The 27,880-nt window shown below is 37.6% G+C and overlaps 1 protein-coding gene across 2 annotated transcripts in view; it reads right to left on the bottom strand.

Annotated features, from left to right (window-relative positions):
• Positions 1-3,913: 3,913 nt before the first annotated feature.
• Positions 3,914-27,880, bottom strand: part of PAXBP1 (PAX3 and PAX7 binding protein 1) — a 28,777-nt gene continuing 4,810 nt past the window's right edge. For both annotated transcript variants that reach the window (XM_072398205.1, XM_072398210.1), the window contains exons 3-18: positions 27,343-27,516; positions 26,511-26,729; positions 25,619-25,722; positions 24,378-24,598; positions 22,655-22,844; positions 20,610-20,733; positions 15,544-15,646; positions 13,620-13,735; positions 12,345-12,544; positions 11,216-11,357; positions 11,005-11,126; positions 9,974-10,050; positions 9,770-9,836; positions 8,860-9,006; positions 6,455-6,609; positions 3,914-5,106 (exon numbers count right to left, since the gene is read on the bottom strand). In XM_072398205.1, the coding sequence (XP_072254306.1) occupies positions 4,986-5,106; positions 6,455-6,609; positions 8,860-9,006; positions 9,770-9,836; positions 9,974-10,050; positions 11,005-11,126; positions 11,216-11,357; positions 12,345-12,544; positions 13,620-13,735; positions 15,544-15,646; positions 20,610-20,733; positions 22,655-22,844; positions 24,378-24,598; positions 25,619-25,722; positions 26,511-26,729; positions 27,343-27,516 (2,282 nt within the window). In that variant the 3' untranslated portion in view covers positions 3,914-4,985. The remainder of the gene's footprint in view (positions 5,107-6,454; positions 6,610-8,859; positions 9,007-9,769; positions 9,837-9,973; positions 10,051-11,004; positions 11,127-11,215; positions 11,358-12,344; positions 12,545-13,619; positions 13,736-15,543; positions 15,647-20,609; positions 20,734-22,654; positions 22,845-24,377; positions 24,599-25,618; positions 25,723-26,510; positions 26,730-27,342; positions 27,517-27,880) is intronic.

Here is a 27,880-nt window from a genome sequence, read left to right on the forward strand (position 1 = left end):
ACACCGCCCACACATAACCACACCCACATATGATATTTCTCCAATCACAGAGACGGAGCCGGTAAACGTGTGACGTAACACGTTATTGAGGATTCAGCGGCCATTTTTAGTGCTGGATTACCTGGGAACCTGTCATGCACAGGGTGGAGAGGCTGGGGTTGTGCAGCTTATAACAGGGCCACAGGGAAATGTGAAAAGGAAGCTGAAGCTTCAGCTGGCAGCAGAGTTTTATAGTCCAGAAAAAAAAAAAAAAAAGATTTTTATTTTTATTATTATATTTACTATAATAAAAAAAGAATTTCCATAATAAACAGAAATTTGCTAGCTTGCAAAATCACAATTATCATTCAGGTTTATGGGTAATATTGCAGGTAGGTTGCAGCTTGCATTTTGCAGGGCATTTGTGGAAGGGGTTTAGGAGCATGGAGCAGGATGTTCTAGCTTTGTGCTGTGATTGGTCATCCTTTGCACCTGTGTCATACTTTATTCCCAAACTTTGTACATTGTATGCATTGCACTATTACAGTAGTCGCCAACCAGTGGTCAGCGAGAAAATGGTGGTCTACTGAAAAATTTAGACATTATTTGCAATTTTTATGTTTTATTAATAATAAAACAAAAATAATATTGTAAAAAATTCTTATATTGTGAATGACAATTTTCCCCTTTTATTGCACTAAATTCAAACTGTACTAGAGACAGAAAAACAAGGGAGGCGCAGCGTGACGTCAGTATAGTGTTGAGTTGTAGGAGGCGTTGCCAAGCCGTACACTTCAGTATTGTTTCCACCATTAGAACAGTCACCCCGCTCCGCCAATACCGATTCTCATCCAATTGTTTTATTTTATTTATTTCTTAGATGCTCTTTTAGGTAAGTATGGCCTTAACTGTGTATTTTCTTTAACTTTTATATTTATGGCATCAAATAGTTTGATTTTGATAACTATCATTTCTTGTTTGGGCTTAGATTGGAATGAAATAAACCCATAATGAGTGAGAAAAAGCAAATTAATATTTTGCATTTCCTTAGTAATACCAAAGATAATGCAACTAATGATAATAGTAACAATAGTAATACTTCACTTAACCGTGAGCAGATCAATGAATCAGAGCCTCCACAGTCCTTGTCAGGCACCATTAGGAAGATCATTATTTTACAAATGTATTTATCTTTTTTAAAAAAAATTAATAATATTGGTCTGCTGGATTAAAATGATAAATTTAGTGGTCTGAAAGGTTGGTGACTGCTACACTATTAGGCACTAAATCACAATGTTAATTAATAAATGGATGCATAAAATGTAACTCTGGGCATAAGGCTCAATAAACAGTTTTATTGAGTTTCAGAGCAGAGAAGGATTAAAATCCCCCCCAGGTTCTATTGGTCTAGAGCAGTGTTTTTTACCTTTAAACCATGGCACATTTCTTACATTGAAAAAATCCTGCTGCACAAATCAAAAATGTTACAAAATGACACTCTGTAGCCAATTCTCTTGTCTCCAAGAATAAACAAGGCAATTAAGCTACCTACTGCCACCCACTGACATGAAAGAGTATTACATTCAGTATTACATTCCAGTCACTACTGCACAGACAATGGTAAAATGGATAGTTTCCCAAGATACACTTGAAGATCTCTCATGGAACACTAGTGTGCTGCGGCCCAGTGGTTAAAAATCACTGGACTAGACAGAAATATTTATCAGATGTTAAAATCCTTTCAGACAATATGCAAAACAAAGAAAAATGTTGCAGTTGGAAATACTGGTAACAATTGAAAAAAAACTCTTATATTTTATCTTCTAATGGATCTATAACTATATGATGTACCTCATACCAGAAAGATTCCCATGCTATTCATTCATTAAACTGAAGTGATGATGTGGATTTGTTGCCAGGAGAGCGGGCAGGAGACGGAGAGGTGACAAGAGAAGCTGCATTGCTAAGTCAGGAATGATGGGTGTCACCTGCCTGGTTGAAGTATGCAGGAGGTGCACAAATCACAAGAACAACTGAACATAATATCAAATATTCTGTACAGGTTATGGGACATCTAGTAGTCATTAGTTGTTCTTGTAATGAAGATGTTACGTAGCTTCATACAACCCACATCGGCCTTGTTACATTCCTTGTGATTGGAATCAGGCGTCTGTGCTACCTGGGTGGCTCTTAATGCTGTTGGATTCTCCGGATCATTAGAACTGAAGTGTCCGACAACCTATGAAGTGTCTTTAGCATTACAAGTTCAGTGAAATGTAATCACTAATAAACTGAACTATAAAACTATTGGCAAACAATAAATAAGGACATGGTTAAAATGTATGTAGCGGTTTGCCTGGAGGGCAGTAATATTTTGCATTCCTCGAACATTTTATTTATTCATCATAGAACTCACCTTCTTCAGTCAGTCTCTCATGAGGAAAATCTTTTCATATTTTGCTGCTCATACCAGGAAAACTCAGCCAGATTTGTATGTGTTAAAGCAGAACTCCACCAGAATTTTGTTACTTAGGTTGGGTGAAGTGGTGTAGACTTGAGTCTTAGGCTACGTACACACGCTAGATTAGTCATTGCAAAATGATTTTTCACAATTGTTTCTAACGACAAAAGACTGAAAGATGAATAAAAAAGCTCTGTACATACAGCGCCGTTCTGGGTTATAGAGAGAGGAGGAGGGAGAACGACGGAGCGGCAACCTGCTGTCTCTCCCTCCTTCACTTTCATTACAATTCTTTCTCATTCGTTGTCTGTGGATCCGCCAGGACGGACGATGAACGAAGAGCGCTGTACACGTCAGATTCATGTCTGCCGAGGCGATTATTACATAATCCGACTTGTGTACGTAGCCTTATGTTTTTCGTTGTTGGAAAACGATTTTTCACGATTGTTTTTAACAAAAAACTGAAAGATGAAAAAGCGCTGTACATACAGCTATGTTATGCTCTATGGAGAGGTGGGGGGGGGGGAGAAATGCGAGCGGTACCCCCACTGTTCTACCCTCTCATTTTAATTGCGATCACCTGTTTTGTCATTCATGGATAAGCCAGACGGATCCATGGATGATGTCAGGCAGTCGCCGTACATGTCAGATTTTCACCTGAGATGAGCCCTGGGGCTCGTATCGGCAGAGAATCATCTGTGTACATAGCCTTACAACAGGCATTACCTACAATACAAAATGCTGACGGTATTTTTATCTGACTGCAACAAATGCAGCATAGCAGCAGTGCCTGACCTGAATGCATTTTCCATTAATTTCTAAGGAGTATCCTGCATCGGGCTGTCAGTCAATCTGCTGGACTTTCCCACCATGTGCAATCTTAAAAAAAAAAAAAAAATAGATGGAGGTCTAAAATATTGCACAATAATTACAAATATGCATTATACTAAGTTTCTGCTCTTTTTTTTAGTAATAAATCTAATGGCTCTTGCTACTCATCTTTTGTGCGATTTTGTTCCACCAGACTGTTTTGTTTCAGGGAGATAGTATAACTGTTCCCCCTCCACCATATATTTTGCATAGGGTAAAATACCTGCTACCTACCTTCTGCTGTGGTTCCTTTTGTCAATTTTTATGACCTGTGGTGATGTACAAGACAAGGAGACTCTGCAGCAGGTGGCAGGAAACATCTATTCTATAACACCTGAATGTGTGTTAATACCTGCAGGGGGGCTGGGGAAGTGCCAGAAGGATATACATCTGGGTTATCCTTCACCCTTTGACCACAGACATTATGTATCAAAGAAAAGAATAATTATCATACCCCACAGCCATCAAACAGGTGTCTGAAAGTTTGGATATTATTGGCTAATAATTAATTTGTTGTGATTTGGGGGGAATATAATAAGATATATAAAACATATAGATATGGAAAGATACGATATAAAACCTAAAAAACAAATACAAATTAAAACAGCCTAAGAAATTCATTTATTTTCAGAAAATATACAGTTCTCAGAAGTGGATTAAGCTCAACATCTGTACATGGTTCACTGAATAAATCCTTCTGTACACAATTCACAAAAGAAAAAAAAACAACTTTACGTCACACAGCAGACACAATCAATCAGGGCATGAAGCAGGAACACCAACAGTATTTGCTTCAATGTTGTAAACCCGACCAGACAGGCAAGAAGTTCCTCCGAAAAAAATGAGCAGCCAGGCATTCCGCTATGATATTTTACCAACACACCTGGCAGGTTTACATTACACATAACGGTCAAAGCATGGTGGTCTGAATGGAGTTTTGCTTGTATCACTATAAATCAGAACAGAGGCACAAGACATTGGGTGGCTCTTGCCCACAAGCAGGTTTCAATAATTATTGATGCCCAGGGACAGACATGAGTAATCCATAATACACAGGAGCCAGCATGTTTTACAAGGCATTGAGAAAATATCCAACATCCAACTCGTCTTGCACACATCAAGGTTCCATCTTCAAGTACAAAACATATTTATATAAAATATGATAATAGTGACACAAGCTATCAGCTCAGGCTCTGGCACTTTTTTATGTAACCAGCAGGCAGGGGATGTTTTTTGGGTTCTGGCATCAGAGGAAAAGTCATTGATTATCTTAGAGTTGCTGAGATGGTAATGAAGGTTAGGGAAATCTAGGATGCTGGGTAAGTTCATGAATAAGAAGAATAGAGTATGGGTTCTGTATTTTATAGATTTGGCCTGATGAAAGCAATAAATTAAAGCTTTCCGTATTAAGCTACATGTTCAGAGTACCCATAGATATAATGTGAAATCTTCCAGTCATTTGCTAACCCTTCCTCCGAAGAGTCAGCACAAATGGTCGCAGATTCATTGTGCAGTAATTCATGCAATGGTTATGTACATATAATACAATTTTCAGTCACTTGTTTGGTGTTAAATTGTGTTAAAAATCAACTGCATTTTATACAACCAGTAGAAAATGTAAATATAGGATATATATACAACAGGAATGGGTTCATAGAACATAGATCCTGCGGGTTTATTTTCCTTCAGAAGATGATGACTTGATATCTTTAATGTTGTAATCGTTTGCCACAGACAAGGCCATTTCCATAGCACGGATACTCACAAGTAGTTTTACTATCTGCCGGATCTGATCCCTGGAATAAAAAACAGAAGAGCCGTATGTGAGGAACAAGTGATAATACAATCCTCACTAATTATTGGTGTGCTAAATAAACACAGGCAGTGGCCTAATGCTGACTCAAATCGCTGCAACTCGAAACATAAAAATATACAGGTAGTCCCAGGGTTACATACGAGATAGGGACTGTAGGTTTGTTCTTAAGTTGAATTTATATGTAAGTCAGGACAGGTACATTATTTTAATAAATGCAAAAAAAAAAAAACTTTATGGAGCATAGACATTCATTAACTTCAGGAGCAAGCTGTGCTTTAATATGCACAAGGAAACAGCTGCAGAGTTTGTCTTAGTCATTAAAGATTTACAAAAGGCTGCAGAAAGAGCTCAGTCCTTAAGATCACCCACAACCTCTGTTGTGTTTAGCAAAACATTTCTTCTGCAAGCCATGCAAACCACCCCCTACAAGCCTCTGTTCTGCACAGGAGGAAGTAGGGAAGCCCCGTTTGTATCTAGGAGGTGTCTGTATGTCAGATGTCCTTAACCCGGGGACTACCTGTACAAACATGGTTCCCACATTCAGCCTCAGATCTCACACTGCAGATACACAGCTGTATGATACTGTAGATAAGGGAGTGCAGGATACCCAAACATTCCAGAAAGTAGTTTGTTCTAATCCAATTTAAGTTCGGTTCTGTTCCAATTTAAGTTTCAAGGATTATGGCCAGACTTTTTTTGTAAGCTGAAAGCAATCTAAAACCTTGCCCATAGCAGATACGTACAGAAGTGAAACTCTTATTGCAATACAATCAATCCTTAAGAGGATACTACTACACATGTGAGGTACACAATCTCTTGTGAAGAGGATCACATTTAATCCTATAATTTTTGTTATAAACATGTTTCTTAGTCTGTATCAAGTAAAAAGGTGGAAATCCTAGTTTCTGCAATTCTCTCCTTTATTAAACGGATCATATCCGATATATATCAGATCATACTTAGTTTAAACCTTAGTGTGTAAACCTCAACATTAAACTAATATTTGCCCTCTTGTAGTCTGTTAAATAGACCATTAAAAATGTTTTGTTGTATCTTTAAGAAATGCAAAAAAACTGCAGTTTTTTTGAACCTGTATAGGTTAATTGATACAGAATACCTTCAGCCTAGGCTTTGGCAATGAGGAAAATGTCCTGTCCTAGAGTGAGCATCTATAAGTTCCTGGTTCTAGGAACCTCCTTTCGAAAACATGAAATGTTGCAGGATCGCCAAGTATAAAATATAAATAAAGTGCTGATGATTGTCCTTTTAAACCTTTAGTAACATCAGTATATTTACAGATAGGCACAGGTAATAGACAAGATGATCACCTTGCATTTCTTTTCTCTACATCCGAGCAGCCCACATTCTGCCTGTAGATGACGCCGGACAGATGTGTAAGATAGCGAGCAAGGTTCTCCAGCTGTGGAATTGTTTTGCCACCTTTAAGGTTGGAAAACCATTGCTTAGGGAAGCAAGCAAGAACCTGTAGGAAAAAGAAACATTAAATAAATGTTAGAAAAGCAGTGTGAGAAAGGCTAAGGAAAGCAGAAATATCAATACAGAGGGAGGTTCTAGTACCATCTTTCCCAAGAATGTAGGACACATCCCAAGGGGTTCATAAAAGGAAGATCTGTATTCTGAGTTGCCTTTTATGTGACCGCAAATGATGATAAAAGAATAGTTAAGAGAATGCTCAGTAAGTCCAATTGATCATTTGTCCTTGGAGCTTAATGTGCATACACTGCATGCACATGTGAAAAATACATAACTTTTTTTTTTTTCTTTATAATTAGTCATCAATTGTTCCTATTCACAGCTTCTGCACAGTATTATGGGACATCCTTTGAAGTTGGACTACGGGGCACATACACAACTGATACACAAATTATGAAAAAAGTAATTCTATTCAGCCACTAATGTGACCCATGCAACCTGTGTTTGTGTTGAGGTTTCCTCTAGGTACTCTGGTTTCCTCCCACATTCCAAAAACATGCAGTTAGGTAATTGGCTTCCCCCCAAAATTGACCTACTGTGTGTGGTAATGACTTATGACTATGGTAGGGACATTACATTGTGAGACAGCTTGAGGGACAGCTAGTGACATCACTATGGACTTTGTACAGGGCTGCGTAAGATGTCGGCGCTATATAAATACTGTATAATAATATTAATAATAATAAATTGCCCTAATAACCTTTAGGAATAAGAATAAAATACTGTGTTTGATAAACCTAAAATATTGCACATAAACATTTTGTATTTTAAAGCTGACCCAGGCAGATATATAAAATGAAACAGCATGAGATATATGAACAGAATAACTCTTCTATAGCTTGTGCATCTGAAGCACTCCCGGCAATGGATAAACATGGAAATGCACTAGAAACCTGTTTATACAGAAATATTTTTTTAACTCATTGATTTTATGACTTCTCATATCAGTGGAGCTGATAATTCCCTGTTGTAGAAGTATAAATGTGAAAACTATTAAACTGGTGTTTAGACAGGTGAGAAAGCAATTTTGATATTTTATGGAAACTGTTCCCAGGAAGCACATGATGGATATTCAGCACAAAATACCAAGTATATGATCCATGCACTTGGCTATTTCTAGGTCTTTGCTTTCAATATCTTTGATATGATAAGGGTTGTGATAGGAGCATGTTAAACTAGGACTTGAAACATTTTTGTTTTAATGCAACATAAATGCCCAATGGGCTTTAACTGTTTTACAGCCAGCAGGGCCATTTAAACTAATTTGTATGTATATCTAAAGAGTACTATTGGCTTTTGGGAAGCAGTTTTCTCTGCAGCTGTAAGGCCACACATTTTGATGTACCACAACACAACTATCCCCATCCCTTATCGTATGTCAATCTGGGTGCCTGGGACAGTTTGGCAGTCAAAATTGGGAGCAGCAGGAGGAGATCAGTGAACATCTGTTTGCTCCACTGCAAAGAACAAACTCAGCTCTGGGCACTTCTGCTGAGGTAAACGCTGATCTAACACAGTTTGTGCTTAGTTGGCATATAGTGCAGGTGAAATGAATGGTGTTTAAAGAGAACCTATCATCTGCTCTATGCTATTGCCCCACCTCAAATTTGACCTTGCCTGTAAGGAGGAGCAGCAGTATCAGGCTTGTGTTTTACGTCTGCAGCATATACATATGGTGTCCATCAAAGTTAAGGATGGTGTATGGGCAGGGACAGACCAGAGTATCCACAAAGCAGTTGGTCCTCTACTATAATTCACCTGCAGCAATCTACAGGAGTTGGATACAAGCTCAATTACTGCACAAATAGGTAGACAATAGCAGTGATTCTGACTATAGGAAACCAAAAGAAGATTTGATTGAGAATGCGCTCTTGTATTCAGACAAATTTGTTTATCTTAAACTTTAAAGGTAAGAGAGACAATGAATAGATGACATTTCTGCATACCTCATGTATACCTCACATACCTCATGTATACCTCACATAAGGCTGTACAAAGTTAATATATAAGAAAAAATTGTTAAGCACAATGCATAGGAAGAATTTCTAGTTACTGACATCATGTAGATACAATAGTCTAAATTTTTTTTATTGGTGTGATGGCTTTGTAAATATGAAATAATAGTTAAATATAAAAATGAGATAATCGATAATAAAGTTGCATATTTCACTTGAAATGGAGAAAACAATAAGGACACACAATTCTGTGTGATGTTGCCCCCATGATTTATTTTACTTACACTCTGGGCTTTCTTGATGCAGTCTTCTCCACTTTCATTATTCTGGAAGGCCATTAATATGTATCTGTTCAGAAGGCCATCTATTGCCAGCTCCTGTAAACACTTGTTGGAGAGAACTCCGTACCACTTCAGGAAGTTCCCAAGTAACTGAAACAATATTAAAAAATTATCAGCACGATATGGATTTATACTTTAGAAGAATGATCTCTGCACCTAATATTTCCGGCTGCCAAAATAAATATATGGGGTGAAGCAACTTCATCATTGCATACATAACAACCCCTATGAAGACATCTTCAAATTAACTTGGCCCACATAAAACAAAAAACTTTTCTAGAGAACATGGTAATAAGTGGATTTTCATCATCTATTAATTCTGCAGTTTGATCATAAAAAATCCAAACATTTTTTGTCTTGCATAGGATTGGAACAAGTTTATACTTCTGCCTGAATACCTATTTAAGATTAGCCCCATACACAAAATATTACCAACTGCGAAACAGAAGTAAAAGCAGATTTTTGGCAACATGGGAAGAGTCGTACACCTGTCAGGTTTCTATAGTCAGGAAGCTAATTTAGCCTTAAGTTACATATTGTGAGAGGAAATTAATTAAAAGGGAGGACAATCATAAAAAAAATCCTGTATTTATTCCTTTATTTTTGTAAAGCTCCATGCATACGGAGATGAATACTTCAAACACAAGAATTGTACAAAATTTTTTTTGACAAAAACGACCCTGGTTCGCCTATTTACAGGGGTGTTTGGTTTCTCCTTAAATGTAGTAATGTTATGCCAGTAAAAAAAACACCTAACATGGACATTTTCAATTCAAATAAAACCAAACAAAAATAATGGTGTGGTGGGAGTTTTAGTTTATATACATAAAACATTATTATCTGATGGTATTACCTTTACAGACGACCAGAACTGGCGCTGAAAGAACACGCATGGCCCCGAATTCCTATTCTCGATAACACTAAAAGTAAAACATTTTTACAAGTTCAGAATCCTCACCGCTATAAAATTAAATCACAAATGTGAAGGACAGAGAATGAACATGCAAATAAAAACATTTGAAGGAAAAAAAAAAGAAAGAAAAAGCTAAGCCCTTACTTTTTAGGGTACAGTGGCATAAAGACATCATCATCCAAAGTTCTCCTCATCCTTACTAACAAAGCTTTTAATAGAGCCTGAAATTGAACAAATGATACATCAAATACAGACATTTTTTTCTCAACGTGTCTTTATTCAGTTCACCTAATTATTTCCCGAATGCTTCTGTATCTTTTATCCCACTACTATTTGTAACTCCGAACTGCACAAAAAACAAGTCCTAGCTATTATGACTGACCTCCTTGGCACATGGAGCTGAATATGAAAAATGAAATCCTATTATTCATGGTCTAAATGAAAAACAAGGGGAGGGTCAAAGATAAAAATTTCAAGGAGGCAAATTGTTTAATGCAGATGGGACAGGTGATGTCCCTTTTTGCAATAAAAATTAAACTTATCTGCCTGTTTGCAATTTATTTATGCTCTCCTTGCTCAGGCACCATCTTCACATAATCTTCTTCTAGATTTTCAGGGATCTTGAATGGCCAGAATGACATACCATTTGCTAATTCTCAGCAGCTGGGTTAACCAGCAGCACATTCAGTGCGTATTTTAGTGTGCAGCTCAGTGTACATTTCGGAAAAGACTGCAAACAAACTTGTTGGTTTTTTTTGTCGAACGGACACCGCCTGCTTTTGCAATTTTTTATTTTTAACGTATAGTTTCGCAGTTTTATTTGGTCTGTTATATTTGGTATTCCACCTACACAATAATGAGTTAACTGTAGCTAATAATTGTAAATCTGTTAAATTAGGGAAGCTGTTTGCACAGACTCTAGCAATGCTCTGGTAAATGTTTACCAGTAAGGGCAAAAAAAAAAAAAAAAAATGAACTATTTTACCAGTATAATTGAAATACTAAAATGTGTTATAGGCAAAGCCTAATCAAAGTATGTGCATGGTGCAGACACAACTAAACTTAAACCAAATAAAAGTATTAAAGGACTAGTTGGACAACGTTTTTTCTGCTTCTTAATTCTTATGTTAAGCTAAAAAAAAAGAAATGTTATAGGACATCAGAAGATTTATTACCTCTGTGTTTTTATTTTCAGAATTTACAACAGTGGGGAATCCGATTATTAGTTTCTGCATCACCGCGGCCAGCCTGTTTGTCTGTGTACTGGAGAAAGGGTCCCACACATTCTCTGCAACACCTGCAGGATAAATGACAAGGCACCAAATGAACAACGCTGTTTAATATGCTTACACAAATCAAGAAAACACAATATCAACACACATGTACCTGTTAGCTTGGGGAGAATAACTTTTTCCACTAAGGATGGCAATAGAGCAACATCTGCATCCTCCTTGTCTGCGTTCTCATCACAACCATAGAAGAGTAAACATTCAAACCACATCATGCTTTCAAAGTCACGACATTTGGGCTAAAAGAAAACGAAATGGGTGCAAATGTGTTAAAGAACACTAACTTAAAAATTGCATTAAAAAACCCTTACTATAAATATATTTAGCAGATTTTGACCAGTTTTTTCCAATTGGGTTTAGGGGTTTTATCTGGCCAAAAACACTTGAATGGCCTGTGACAAAAAATATAGCACAGAGATCTCGAATGTCTTTTTAAACACTGGATTGTGTAGATGACATGAAGGGTTTTTTAAACAATTATTGTAGAGTTTTTAAATCAAGATTTAAAAACTTTAATCAAAACATTTAGGACAGAAATGAACCCTGGTGCAGTAAATAATTCAGAGAAGACCATAGTGCTGAAGTCTGATACCTGCAGCCCTAAAATTACCAGTGGCCTGGAATAGAGCTCTTGCTATACTAATCACTGAATAATAAAAAAAAAAAAACAACTGCTGGGTTTATAAAAATGCTGCATGAAAATAGGTTCCTTTTAAGAAACAGGAAGGTTTAATTAACTATTTTAAACAAGGTCCATTTATTGCCAGTCACTACACAATACAGATGGGATGCAGGTAAACCCTCACGGCAGGTATGATTATTGTTAATAAACAGTATTTTTTATAGTGCCAACATATTAAGCAGCACTGTACATTAAATAGGGGTTGCAAATGACAGACAGATACAGACTGTGACAAAGAAGGGGAGGACCAGAAGAGCTTACAATCTAGGAGGTGGGCAAGTAACACACAATAGGAGGGGAGAGAAAGGGAGTGGTGGGAAGTAGTGAGGGTTTTAAGAGACAAAAGAAGATGGGTAAGCGAGTTTGAAAAAATTGGTGGGAGCAAGCCGATTAGGACGAGAAAGACCATTACTGAGAAGTCAGGGCAGCTCTAGAAAAGTCTTGGAGTCGTGTGTGTGTGATGGGGTTATGAGTGAAGAAGTCAGTAGTAGGTCATTGGAGGATAGAAGAGATAATTAATAATGGAATGCACAATTTTATTTACCTCTAAAGGGTTCCAAGTTAAAAGCTGAAGCCGTACAAGAGGACATAGGAGTTTGGGTAAACAAAGACCGATATAGGCATCTTTATAGGAATTAAAATATTTACACCTCCAGGTTTCAAACTGTTCTTTAATACAGTCAATAGAGTAAAAGATTTCCAGTGTATCTTCAAAAACTTTACTTGAATCTTTTAGTATGCGATCTAGAAAGAAACAATTAAAAAAAGGTTTAATAAAGGCATTCAGCTATACAAACAAACGTGACAATAATACCAGCAAAACTTTACAGAAGTATGAGGTCCAAATAGTGATATCATTAAGGACTGAGCCCCAAGATTTTCTCACCAATTTCTGTGTTTCTCTTAACTGTTAAAACTCCAATTGCAATGAACAACTATACTGGTATAGCAAAGGTGATGTCTTATATTGTCTTATATTGTAATGCTGTATTTTATAATATTTTGCAGTCCTGCTTTACTTTAGTTGCTGTACAGGTGCATTTCAATAAATTAGAATGTCATTGAAAAGTTTATTTCAGTGATTCAATTCAAAAAGTAAAACTCACATATATATATATATATATATATATATATATATATATATATATATATAATAATATACAAAGGTATTGTGCACAATGACATATTTTCAAGCGTTTCTTTTCATTTTGCCCATTATAGCCTACAGATAATGAAAACAAAATCTTTTATAGTTTTTTTTTTTTATATACCATATTGAGTGGGTGTCAGTTATATATTAATTGTTCCATTAGAATGTGTAGAGGAAGAGGATATACATTTCTATTATATACCAGTCTCTCCCAAATGTACCCAAATTACACTCACCATATAAAGACTATATATAAATATTGATATTCATTTTTAAGAGTAACCCAGAGAAAGCAGGCTGATATTACTTAATTCACAATATTCAGACAATAGCAGATGACTGGAATCACAGAGTTGAGAATCTGAGGAATCCTCTCCTGCACCAGTGAGAGCTATTTGTGAGAACCTGAAATCTCCTATATATCCCTTTGTACTTAATAGTAACATACTTATACTTATAGTTACTATAGTGAGTTATTATAGTAGGTGTAGACATACATCTTCAGTGCTCAACTTACAATTCTTACTAAAGAATAATAATAAACAGAAAAGAGTAAAAAACTAAAAAAACTAAAACCAAATAACCAAAGCTAACCTAAGGTTGTCTATGGTGATTGGTAAGGTGTGTTGTGTTGCTCATTACAGTAAAATGAAAAATGATCACACTCACCCTTCTCTGTGTTGAAATTAGTGATGTCAGTGGATGTCTCTTCATCATCACTAGAAAGACCTTCAAGGTGTTCGGCCATCTTGCCAGTTACCTCTCGTGCTTGTCTCCGTCTTGCTCTAAAACAGGAGCAAATGCAAAGGTTGGTTTAGGGTTAAGGATAAGCAGCCACAAAATACAAAACAAGGTACAAAAATGCATACATTTGCTTATAATTTTTAGAAGTTTCTAACATGGGGGACCTTCAAAATAACTTTCCATTCTTCAGGGAGCCCCTTCTATAATTAATATATCCATAGCTCACAGTACATTAGTGGTGATCAGTAGGAAGAATGGCTCAAATTGCTGGCCAGTGGGAAGAATGTCACCTTGGATATAACCAGCATGCTTCAGGTTTTTTGATATTACCTAAAGAAGATAAGGTCTTTTTTTTTTTTTTTTTTTTTTTTAAGACCGATCCCATAGTTCTAACAACTTCTTCCATCCAAACTCTACAACCAGCTGCTGATGATATCCCCCACACTCTCTCACAACTAATTGTTGCAGCTTTTCCCAGCACTGGCTAATTACTCTCTGATTATTTTCATGCTAATGAGGGAAAAGATATTTAGCTTCTGCCTAGTTTATTAGTTGCCAAACATTGCTCCCAAGTTCCCAACTTGGTATAGGGACACAATGTAATCAGTTGAAGGTGATTCCATTTTCAGTCTGTTCTGGTTTTCTTTTCACATATTTTGAAAGGTTAATATTTTTTTTTTTTTTTTTCTGATGCAGCTTTGGACAAAGTTTGACAGGCAGCTCTTTGAGCAGCAGGCAGTACCTTGATCTAGGGCCTGATAGTTTTTGTTACCCACCCCTATGCTGGACTGCTTTTGAAAATCCTAAAGAATTTCAAGAATTCCTGTGTTCCCTAATGAACAAGAAAAAAAAAAAAACTTTTCCTACAGGTAATACCCAGCACATGTTCAAGGCCATTACTACTGGTACTGATTTGTGCCCAAATGTTTTGTAGGCAGTGATATATGCAAATGTTCAAGAATTTCCCTCTCTCAAGGATCTCAGAGAAAAGGTGTATTTTTGTAACAACTTATTTTTACCTACTTGAACTCATCTAAATCCAAAGACTTTGTTATGTAAGCAAAACCATAAAAATAATTAGCAAGGGGATTTAAAAGAGAGAATTAAAGTCATGCATGGGTCTCTACAAATGCATTGCCTAACAGGACCAGTGCAGACATACTGGTAGTATCCTGTAATGGTGTTATAATCAAAAGATAAAAGACTTCCTGTGTCTATTATTGGTTGTGGAAAAACAGGATTGTATAGTGCAAATTTATTGGTTTAGCAAGTGCAGAAAATATCTGCTGATCTAGCCAGATCTCCATGAAACTTTCTGCAAGATAAACAGGAAGCAACACAATCCTAACTAAATGTAGACTACCGACCTCCCAACAATCGCCTGTAAAAGAGAAAACTAATAATCTCATCTACAGACTGATAAAATGCTAGATTTTTGTTTGAGTTTAGATAGGCCTTTAAAATATATAGGTTATATACCAATGTTCCCCTTCAGATTTTTTTTAAGCTGGGTAAAAGTTGTAGGTTGGGGGGTCAAAAAGTGGGCATGACAAAAAAAATTACAAATTCGGTGTTCCTAGGTGATTCTATGGGAATCCAGTGACCCCAATAATTCTGTCAGATTTCTAGTGCCCCCTATACTTTGTTCCAACTTTTTAATGCTCACCCCCTTAGTATGTCTTTTTTCCCATCATCTTTGCACCCACTGTCCGGTGACCCAACTTTTCAGTAACCACCCAAAAACAGCCAGGTAGTTGATGTAAAATGCTGGGCAGTTCGCACAGCTAAAAATGGCTGGGGAAAACACTGTATACATAAATAAAAAACAGGAGGGATTCAGCTTATTTACCTTCTGGCTTCTCTCTCAGCTATCCTCCTTTGCTTTGCATGTTCTTGGTAAGCTGCTCGGTCTCTCCCAAAAGAATCAAGATTTGGCGCCATGACAGCTTTACCTGTGAATTTACATACCAAAAACCTCCAATCAAACGTGTTACTGGACACAGTCATTTATCAAACACCAAATGCTAATGTCAGAACTAATAATTATGTCAGAAACTTTGTAAAATAAAAGCCAAGAAATTTATTTTACCCTGACTTGTGCAGTCTGGATTCAAAATAAAGCTGTAAACAGTAGGTTTAGATTGTTTAACAAATTGTGTAACTTATGTAAACATTTAATCAGAAAACATTTTACAAAACCTCATGTGTTACCTCAACAGACAAGAAAGTAAACTGTAAATGACTAAGTGACATTGTCACAAACTTAAATTGAAGATAAAACCTATAAACCTAAAAGTAAACATTGATACTAAAGACTGAAATGCAAACAAAAATATAAGTATATTCAACAAGTATGTGAAGTAAACATTTACATGTTTGCAGAATGCAGAAGCTTACTACGCTGCAGAGCTGTAAAAATGTAGAAAACTGCAACATAAAATCTCTGAAAGAAAAGTTTTATTGTCTAATTAAAATTTTTACCAGGAAAGATGGTGCACGATAGCCACAGAGAAAGGCCAACAGAACCTAAGCAGAGAGAAGGGTACATCAGCAGCAGCTGTGTGGCCCTCAGAGGGTTGCACAGTACAGAGTAGGGGTTACCAGGTACAAGTAAATAAATGTTTTAATTTAAACTACAGTAGACAGTGTGCTTTACTGGAAGCACTGCAAGCTGTCAGTACTGCCTCCTGCTGATCAGCTGCCAGGGTCTCCATGTTCTAAGTGTGCAAGTGTCATATTTTTTAAAAACAGGGACACGCATGGTTTTTCCTGTCTTGTTAAAGGACATGGGTCTGATGAAGGAAAGAACGAAGACCTGCAATCTACGCTGTGGAATCTGAAGATTGGAAAAGTGCAAGGTATTGTACTGATAAATATGGACATTGCCTCCTGGAATGCGATCCTGTTATCCTTAGTATAGGACAAGTAGTTTTTCCTTAAAAGGTTTTGAAAACCACATGACCTGCAAATCACAGATATCTCTGATACATCCCACCTGTAGTTAGGAAAGGTAAGTGTCATTCCCCATCTGGCAGAAAACATTCTGTAGATTTAGATACACTTACTGTGGCAAACTATGTCCCGAGCTCCAATTCACCGAGCAGCAAGCTACTGGGCAATATGCCTAGAGCACTTTTGGTTTGAAAGCAAAGTTCCTGTAGCTAACTATGGGACCAGTGGTCGTCAGCACACCTCTGCACCATGCCCAGTAGAGTGCAGCCTGAGAGAAGAGATGGGAATGCAACATGCTGCATTATACATAAATACCTAGTGGCACATACCAGATAGGGAGTGCTGCTCACAATTCTTGCTTTGGGGGGGGTGGGCAATGGTAATCTTTGCTTTTCATTAACAAAGTACACTTTGTTACTTTTGGGTTAGGTCTGTTCCGGCCTAACTCCCCCCTGGTCGATCCTACTTAATTCCGGCTGGCAGGGGTCAGCAACCTACAGCTCTTGAGCCTCCTTGTTATCCCTCCCTTCCCTATTTACTGCGGCCAGCGTTAACACTTCAGACACCGGGGTAAGGGGACATTCCCTCTCTTCTGTATGCATTGCAGAGGAGAGGGATTTCCCCTTCAGGGACGTCCCTGGTGGGGGGCAGAGCCATCAGCACGGGACTCGAAAGAGAATCTTGCCTAGTGTGCCTTCTTGACCTCCTATAAAATAGCCTAGTAGCCAAAAAAGTTTGCTGATCCCTGATTTAAAATGTTGAACAAGGCAACTTTTAACTAAAAAGAAGCTTACAATGTCTTATACTTTTACATTTTTTCCACAGAACCTCTGATATATTTGCTAGTCATATGAAGCCTGAATATTCCTAAGAATAGGTTCACAGACAATAACTGACATTAAGCAGTGTAAGAGGTCCTGTGTGAAAAAGTCAGGAACTGGAGCAGTAGTCTACGCAGATTTTTTGAGTGGGAAGAAGCTGTAGGTGGGTGGCAGCCTCTGTATTGTGATCCAACTTTTCAGTAACAGCCGGGTGGTTACTGAAAAGTCCAGGTTGGTGCGTCCAGCTAGAAGGGGCCAGGGAGATCATTGCAGGGGTGATATGAATATCATGCTTTTAGTCCCTGCAAACCCTTTGTATATTAGTACTGTTTGGACCAGAGAAGTGGGGTTGACCTCACAAAAGCTTGTCCTGAAAATGTAACTGTTAGTGCAAAAAATGTATCACAGACAGTATTTAACGTTTTATGTTGTCGTTGGAGGTACATTAATACATCTACAATCATTCTGCAAGGTGAATGGAAGAGAGCAACACTAAAGTGCAGGGGACAGAATACAAATGACACAGTGACAGGACTGAAAACACACAAGGCACACAAAAATCAGAGTCAAGTCTGCAAACACTTCAGAGTGTCGGTAGGTTAAAGTTCAGCTGAAGCCTCCTGCACATTTAGCAACCCAGTTTTCCACTAAAAAATACATTTTTTTTTTTACCTCAAATGACTTTAGTCTGTACTTTCCTGAACACACACCAAGATATTTCAAGAAAATGTAAATTGTAAATGTAAATGTAAATCTATTCCTATGCATAAAACAGAGATTTGTTAGATGACTGGGCTGGGTATGACCTTGGGTATTTAGATTAGCTATTTAGGTATGTATCTCAAGCAATATTTTACATTCAACTTGTTCAAGCACTGAATATTTTAGTTTTGTTTTTATGACCAAAATATAATATTCCATATAGGATGAAGACAGATGTTCAGGGCACATCTAGCTCATTGGTCTTTAGAACAGTAATTTGAATGGAGGATCTTACTGGTATAATATGTGTGTTATCAGACATCCCCAGCAGCAGCTCCATCTCAAATGCACAATTGATATGGCCTTCAAAAATTCAACCTGTTATATTAGGTTACTAGGGTATATGTTGAAATCTTTTTAAAATGTACTAACTCATATTTAGTTGTAAAGCCAAAACAATCAATTCACTGAGAAGCCTGAGAGGAAAGCATCTTTACTGTAGAGCAGAGCTGTCCTTTGATGCCCACGGGTTGCATGCAACACTCAAGGTGTCCAGGTGTATGTGTTCTAGGGCAGCGGTAACCAACCTTTTCAGGTCCGCAGACCACTAAAATCACCGGCTTCCAACCACGCATGACCTCCCCCAGAGTGACGTCATTATTACATAACCCCCGCCCACTGTCCTATCGCAGATCTGAGCCTGGGGAACTAACTACTCGGGGTACGTGGTCCGCCCCAAAATTTTCTCGCAGACCACCAGTGGTCTACGGGTACTTCCTTTGTGTCGAAACCCCCGGGATCTGCTCGCTCTGATGGCTTTTACAAATCAAAAAATAAATGAACCCTGTGTATCCTGGACTGTGCACCAATTGACAAATGTACCCTGTTCTGCATGTGCTGCATCCTATATGTTCTTTAATGCACTGTCATGTACCCTTACTACATTATGTACCCTTACTACATTATGTACCATACCCTGTACTGCCCCTATGCCCAAGTTGGACAGCACTGCTAAAAAGCATAGAACTGCCTAACAAAAATTAGGTAGTTGGCGATCCAATAACACACAAGATTTTTATTCAGTAACATCACTGTGATATTAAGTCACTGTCACCAGCTAATCAGAAATTCATTAGTTTTAGCAGCTGGTGATAAAAACTGATCTGTAATTGCCTTCACAAGGTAAATGCAGATAACAGTTTGCTTTTACAAATTCATTGAAAATTGGAAAGGCCAAATCTACCTAAAATGGTTATTAGCAGCTACAAGTTTCTGAAAGGCTCTGGAGATTTAATATCTACAGTAATATTTATAGTTACTGCCGTAAGCCTTACAAGAAGACAAGTCATGTTGTTGAGCTCTTTGGTCTCAATAAAACAGATTCCCTGTTGGTTTAAAACCTACCTATAGCGTAAAGCTACGTACACACGTCCAATTGTTCTCGCCCCATAATCGGCTCAGGGCCAATATCGGACGAGAATCTGGCATGTGTACAGCGCCTGTCGTCCGAACGACTGTCCTAGCAGATCCATGGACAATGAACGATCCTAATGCAAGGGAGGGGCGAGAGCGCGCAGCAGGGTGCCGTTCCATCCTTCTCCCCCTCCCCTATGCATAGAGCAAAACGGTGCTGTATGTACAGCACTCGTTCGTGCGTCGTGCAGTGCTTATTTGTTGGAAAAGATCGTGAAAGCAGCATTAGCCCAGCACTGCTAATGAAACTGGCCAAGCTCCGACTAACATTTACTCGGTTTGATGGAGATTTACTTGCATTCCTGTGTTACACTTAAAGTACATCAGCCTCCATAGCAAAGGAAGAAGAACACTGTGGGCCAGATTTATTAAAGCTCTTCCAAGGCTGGAAAAACACTTTCATCAGTAAATCTGGGTGATCCAGCCAAATAAGAAATGCATTCCAGCTTCACTGATGAAAGTGTATGCTCCCCAGGCTTGGAGAACTTTAATAAATTAAGCTCTGTGTGTCACACAGGAATCAGGTAACAGGAAGGTTTGCACCAACAGGAAATCCACAAAGGGAAATCCAAAAATTTTGAAAAGTTCTGTTATAGATTTAATGCAGAGGCAGCCAGACATCCTACTGCACACTGGAATTTCATAGACCATAAATTGGTAGAGATTCTATGCATCAATGCCCAAAAAACAAAGGCTTTGGGTGGATCTGACCTATTAACTATTGACAAAATAATAAATTTGACAGATCAGGAACAGACATAAAACGCTTAAGATGGTACATAAGCATGATTGTCTCTTCAAACGTCATGTGTCCACCAGAACACATTGCAAAATTGATGAGCAGCTTGGAGGCACCAATGTGACAGCCTAAATCAGCGCTGAAATGGTTAAAGCACATACAGACATATCAATTGATTTACTAACAAGGTTGTTTAATGAATAATAAAAACCTTCAAGATGGACTGACTTGAATGGCTCGAAAACTCCGAAGATTCATCTTTAATATCATCTTGTCGTCTTTGGACAAGGCGGGCAGCTCGCTGTTTGAACAGCTGGTGCATTGCCGTTTCAAGTTCGTTAATCGGGGGCACCTGAAAAAATATAACAACATTCGTAATACCCGGCCTTTGTGCATGCAATGGGGACAGGTTATTCCAAGCACTAAGAGGACTTCCCGTCAACAGTCTACTTTTCTCTTTCCAATCAACACGTCAAACACAAGAGAAATGCACTCTGTAATGACTAAAAAAGCAAAAATAAAAATGTTTGATAGTATTCAGTTTAATGTACATTCCCTGCTAATGAAATTCTAATAAAAAAAAAAAAAAAAAAGAAGAGAACCTTTAACAAATCTCTTGCCATAAACAGCTATTCTTTAGTGTTCAACCCAGAAATTGTTTTAGGCCGAGTGGGAAGAAATTGTAGGAGGGTGACAGCCACTGTATTGTGACCCAACTGTTCTGTAACCACCCAAAAACAGCCAAAGTAGTTACTGAAAAGTGCTGGGTGGTGTGCCAGGCTAAAAAGGGGCTGGGGAAGACACTGTACATTTTCCTCTTTGGCCTCAGAAATGTGTATATTCTGAGACTTGACTTACCTGCAAGATTGTAGGGTGGAGGAGAGTTTTATTCAGATGCAAGTATTTTTTTTCTCCATGGGGAGGGCCTTTTAGTAGTTTTCAGAAGGGGTCTAAAAAGCATTTGCAAAGCTTTTACGCATTTTAGGAACTCTTTAGTTCTAGTTTGGAAATATTAAACATAGATCCTAGTTGTGTGCAGTCACTTTAAACAAGCTACTACTAGTGTTTAAACTTACACAAGCCTTCTGAAAGGTTCTTTAAAGTAACAGACAGCACACCATTATTTAACATTCCCCAACTGGAGATAAATGGTCCTTTAAAGGGTACAAAGGGAACAAAGCTTGCTGAAAGCTTGGCAAATGATTTGCAAAATTTTGCTGTATGCACTGTTTTTTTTACAAGATGGAGCCTGTTTAGAAAAGGCTAAATGTATCTATGAATAATTACCGAACCTTTAGATTTGGGTGTCATAAAGAACGTGTCTCTTGTCAGGGGAACAAGTGGTTCTATACACAGTACTAAAAATACTGTCACTTGGCTCAATCTATAACCAAGGAGAATGCAACCCTACACCTATACATATCAAAACAAATACAAATAATTTATTTAATAAATATAGGGTCTGAAAGGCAGACAGAGTGATGTACATGACAATCTAATATGCGTGAGCCGATATGTAAGTGGTCTAAACTGCAATCCAGAAATGTTTTAGGCAAGTATAGATCAAAACCTCTGACTGTGGGATTACACACAGGACAATGTTTACTTTACATTTCTGATCTAATAAAATGATTAAAGGGAAATAATTAGTAGAGAAATGGTAAGTGATCGATCTGTAGGCTTCCTAATCGGATGTGGATAGATGGGTGGTATTTGTAAGCACCAAAAGTCACACAAGTCATGCGTATAAGTGATCAATCATCAAATCTAATTAGAATTCTTTATAATTTTCTATCTGTAGAAAATAATAACGAGGGCAGAATATTGTGCAAGTGTAAATAGTGTTTAGGGACTATCAAAGCAAAATAAAAAAAAAACTGAAAAAATTGGCAGCGGATCTGCTTGTCTGTACAAGGGCTAAAAAAAATCTTGACAAAATATAATTTAATTTTCTAGAGATGGTTTTATAGAATGTATGATAGGTAAAATGACATTTTCCTTGCTAAAAAAAACAAAAAACATTATTCTTCCGGCAAACAAAAAAAAATTAGTACTAAATCTGCAGAACAGATTTCAATATCCAGTCCTGCAATCATGAACAACATATGACCAACCAATAAACTGCAATACAAGCAAGCGTCTGAAACAATGCCTGGACAAATTGGAATTTGATTTAAAAGGGGAAAATGTATTAGGCAAAGAAATCACAAAGACGGTATAAAAGTGGAAGAGCGCGTGAAACGTTAAGAGACAGAAATTGATTGCATCCTTACCTTTTCACGAAAACACTCAAGCAAGTCTTGGACATACCCTCGCATTTCTTGTAAGAATTGATACCGTTCAGCATTATCCCCAGAACACCCTTCTAATCGGCTGATTGCATTTTTGGAGTCTTGTCGGCTTTGCTCATGCTTGTCATACATTTCCAGATTCGCTTTGTGAGTTTCCTCCATTGCTCTAAGCCTGGTTGAGGCATAAAAGGTAACAGGTGAGCTAATGATTACAGCTATTACCCATAAAATATTAGCAACAACAGCCTATAAAACTTTAAATCAGAACTGTGTCACTGTCTGTATTCGTCTGTCATTTGCAACCCCCATGTAATGTACAGCGCTGTATAATATGTTAGTGCTATATAAACACTGTTTATTAATAATATTAATAAATATGGCCTACCATAAGATACAGGTTGCAAAATACATCTGCACATGTAGGTTTCATAGCTCCCCTGCAAAGTTCCAGTCCACCTAATTTCTTCACTAAACAATTTTTGTGATGTTGTGGCAATAATACTGCACTGCTCCTGAAATCAGAACAGTGTTGTCACTCTTACGTGTCCCTTTACACCTCAGTGGGATTGAAAAGTATTGCAGGGAGAGCAAATATCAGTGTTGTCCATGCCAAATCAAAATGTTTTAGTGTTCAACAGAGATTGGGAAGAAATTGTAGATGGGTGGGCAGTCCCTGTATTGTGACCCAACTGAATCAGTAACCATCCAAAAACAGCCAGCATAAGTAGGCGAGTATTTACTTACATGACGAATCCTCATTATATGGCAGCCTTGAAGTGTTTTATACATAGTAATACCTCAGTATCTAAGCTTGTGCTCTGAATTTCTAAGGCTACATACGTTACACTTTTGTCATTGGAGGGATCTTTTTACGACCTTTCCAACGACAAAAGACCGAAAGTTGCATGGAGAGAGAGCGAGCGACACCCCACTGCACTCTCTCTCCTTCACTTACATTACAGTCGTTCATGGATCTGCCAGGACGGATCCATGAACGATGTCAAATGGCCGATGTACACGTCAGATTCTTGTTTCATACTAGGCCTGAAACGATAATCGAACATGAATCATCGGACATGTGAATGAAGCCTTAGACATCCTCAGCAGCAACAGTTTAATTTTTGGCAAGATCATTTCTCTGCCTCCTTCCTTCTAAAAGGATGCTGAGGCTTTTTTCTAAATAAAACACTGAAATTCTCAGGTAAATATATTACAGTCCAGACCATTCACAAGATAATCAGTAAGAACAAAGTACACAGTTTTTTGTTTTTTTTTTAGAAAAAGGCGTTACCCTGCGAAAATGTTTGCCAAAATCTTTGCAATGTATATCATTCATCTGGAGGTGATTTTTTTTTTTTTTTTTATAAAACTGAAGCTATACTTTGAAAATGTCCAAAGCAATCCAACCCATACATTTGTACCTCAGGTTTATCAAATTGAACGATTTCATGTAGGCCCTTCTCTTGTATACCTGTGGCCCTCATTGTCACCTCTATTTTTCATCCACAAGTCCTAGTGACACAGGCTGGCCAAGAAAGCAACCTCAGTAGGCAAGCCATTTGCTCAACTCTTGATTCCATCCGGCTTCTTCAAGAGGTTCATGGTTGTTACACAAAAGCTTTACGGTTCCTGGTCCCATACAAAAAAAGGCCAGGGCAACTGAAAGCCTGTGGTAGTCCCCCAAAGAAAAGATAGTCTGCCCTACCTGTCTTTAAGCTGGTTCTTTACCAAATCAATAGTAACAGGAGTCATCTCATTATTGGGAGTTTTGAAAGAGACAGAATTATCTGTTTTTTGAGGTTTTGTTTCCACAGATCCAAAAGTAGAATAGGTATAAGGGACATTGTACGATGAACCATAGGGTATTCCTTGGTAAGTAGTAGGGTAGAACAAATTATTTGTTTCGGCAGGCTGGGGTACTTGGACCTGAAAGAGAAACAGGCAACAAATAAACTAATGAAATCAAAGTATCTGAACACAAAAACAATAAGAAAAAAACTGACATGGTGAGCCTGCCAGTAACGTTCCTCCTATCCTATGGTGACAACTCTCACACTATACCTATAAAGTAGTAGCACTACCCTAGAGGATTTTTTTTTTTTTTAGAACACAGTAGGTAATTTGCAGTCCACAGACCAAACTGTGCAAGGCTGTTGCCAGCTCTTGAGATAACATTGCGCATTATACAGGACAGCAATATAAGTCTGGCAGAACCAACAGGTTATTTGGCACTTATCGAACCGATAGACTAAAATTATTTCAACTGTATTTTAAACAGATCAAAGAGCATAAATAGAAAATACTTGTTAAAGTTTATATACCTAAAACTTTAAGACTCAGTTTGCTTAAACAGCCAATGCATAAAAAATATATATATAAAGCCGTAGCCTAGCTATTTAAGGAAATCTTTAGTAAGAATCATAATTGATTTGACTATGATAGGGACATTAGATTGTGACCCCTTTGAGGGACAGCTAATGACATGACTATGGGGCTTTGTACAGTGCTGCGTAATATGTTGGCACTAAATAAATACTGTATAATAATGATAATTTGTAAGAAAATGACAGTGCTTCAAACTATCTAGTACTGAAAAGGTCAAGAAGATGAAACAAATGGCTTTCATTTGTATTTTTGGTGCAGTGCAAAAGCCAGCTTTAACAAAGCTCTACATATAATACAAGATAAAGTTCTTTTACTGCAAGAAAACAGTCACACATGTCCTTCTTAAGGCAGGAGAGAAGTTGCAGATTGTCTACATCTGAAGAGCATCCAAATTTTAGTAAGCAACTACTTCTGTTGCAATAATTTCTGCCAATAGACAGCCATTCAGAGAAATTCTGCATATAAATTTCAAAAGTTGAAAATAATTCCTAAAACATTTTTCAAAAAGATTTACTCAAACTGATACTATATTTCAGCTGTTTAAAAAAAGAAAATACCTACCTGTGGTATACTAATTCCTTTACGTATCTGTTCCTGTTCCCAGCGACTGATTTCCTCATCTTGCTCTCCTGTTGCCAGAGCTTCATCATCACTTCCCTCAATTCCTGCCACAGGGGAAACAAAGTATTTGGTATCAGAATGGTCCAGGATAGGAAATAACCACACGAATGAGGGTTGATAGCACAACTTAATTTTCTTTAGATATACTATGCTGCTGGCAGCACCTTAACCATAATGTAGACAAAAATGTAAACCTGACAGTAAAAGGGTAAAGGTAAACCCCCCCCAAAAAAATCACATTAATAACAGACAAACTCATTGAGGGTATTTTTCTACCTCCTATTTTTTCTTTTTTTTCTCTTCCCTCCCCACCCCTTCCTCCCTGAGCTGTTTTTTTTATAGTTGTTTTTTGTTAGATGTTTTTTATATATGTTTAATACTATCTGCGGTTTAAGATTATTGGATTATTCCTTGTGTCATATGCTTCTATGAGGATTCATGTTATTTTCTGTATACTTGTGTTGATTTATCCTACTCTGATCCATAAGGACTATGACAGTTTATTACTATGCTTATCAGAGTATATGCAGTATCTAGGTTTTTTACTTAATGTTCATACGAAGCCAACGCCGTTATGGGTAAATAAGATGTAAGTGTTTTATGTTTAAATGTTTGTTATGTATGTTTATTTTTTCTGAAAACTCAAATAAGCTGACTGACACAATAACAGACAAACTAAAGCAATAATGCATGAATATTAATAAGGAAATTAAAAACAAAAAATTACAAACACTTTTTTCCCCACACATTTACCTGCCACCTAATCTCTATGGCTCACTTTACCCAAATAAGTAAAACAGGAACTACCAGGTTACATGTTAAAAGGGCTCACCGATTTCCTCAGCTATCTTCTGCCTTTGTGATTTCTCTCTCACCGAGAAAACAATTCGCCTCTTTTCATCATCATCTTCATCATCGCTGGCATCGTTCTCATCCTCGCGGACCAATCTTTTACCACCTTCCACTTCCAAAGGTGGAACGTCCCCAAGTTCTCGAGCCATCTGTCTCTTCTTGCGAGCCGCATGGATAAAGGCTGCATCTGGGATCTCACCTACAAAATCAGATCAACACTTTTCTTGGTTATCAGAATCAGGAAGGGAGATAGGAATCTAGTCTTAGATTCACTTCGGCAAATGAATCATATTTTACCTTTAAAAAATGTGAATTGTTGTTGAAAGCAAGAAAGGTAAAAAGGTTTTTGCTTTGTTTGGTTTGTTAACCGGTCAAGGTAGACAGACTGCAGTGGTCACTACTGGCCCACCTGTTATGCCAGGGACTTCGATGAACTGAACATCCTCATGACAAAAAAACAGAAGTAACTTTACTGCTTTCCTTTCCATGTAAATGATGTGAGGCCAATAGTGATATTTGTTCTTAATGTACAATGTTATTAAATAAAATGCAGGTTGTTCTAGAAAGTGCAGTTTTTCCTGTGCTAGCGTGGGACTGAAAATGTAGACATGAATGAAGTATTATTTTTCAGAAAATGATTCTGCTTGGAGCCCTTATAATAAAAGTCTGGAGTGTATAGAAGAACCAAATTGCTTAACAAACATTCCACTGTGCAGCACATAAAAAAAATCCAACATACTGGTAATTAAATTTTGTATGCAAATACCAAGGATCTTTAACCTACTCCATGGACAAACATCGTGACTTATTACCTGGGCGAAGAACATTTAAAGATGACAAAGAGTTGGCAAAAGAACCAGCTTTGGGTTTATCCTCTTCTTTTTCACTTTCTACTTCCATCTCTTCCTCGCCAAGGTCACTGCCGATGTTCATATCTTCCTGGCCAGCATCTTTTATAACTAGATTTCGGAAAGGCTGTTGTTCACCTAAACAAAACATACAAAATGTATGCAGACATGGAAAAAATAATCAGCTTGGTGCTCTAACTTACTATCGCCTGCACTTCCCTCTAATTACTATCTTTTTGTTGACTTGAATAGGAAGAGGTTTTATTCTGCAGTGTTAAAAGTGGAACTAAATTTTGGTAGAAGGTGAGCTTCTGCCATGGTCAGCAAGTGTGCTCAGCATACCTACCAGTTATGGAAAACATGTACAAGTGTTAGATTTTTGTTGTTGGAAAGGATCCTTTACAATCCTTTCCAACAACAAAAGACTGAAAAATGAATGGACGAGCAATGTACATACAGTGCTGTTCTGCTGCTGCTCTTTCTCCCCTTCACTTGCATTGGG

This window comes from Pyxicephalus adspersus, chromosome 1, assembly GCF_032062135.1.
Source record: "Pyxicephalus adspersus chromosome 1, UCB_Pads_2.0, whole genome shotgun sequence".
Lineage (NCBI taxonomy): Eukaryota > Metazoa > Chordata > Amphibia > Anura > Pyxicephalidae > Pyxicephalus > Pyxicephalus adspersus.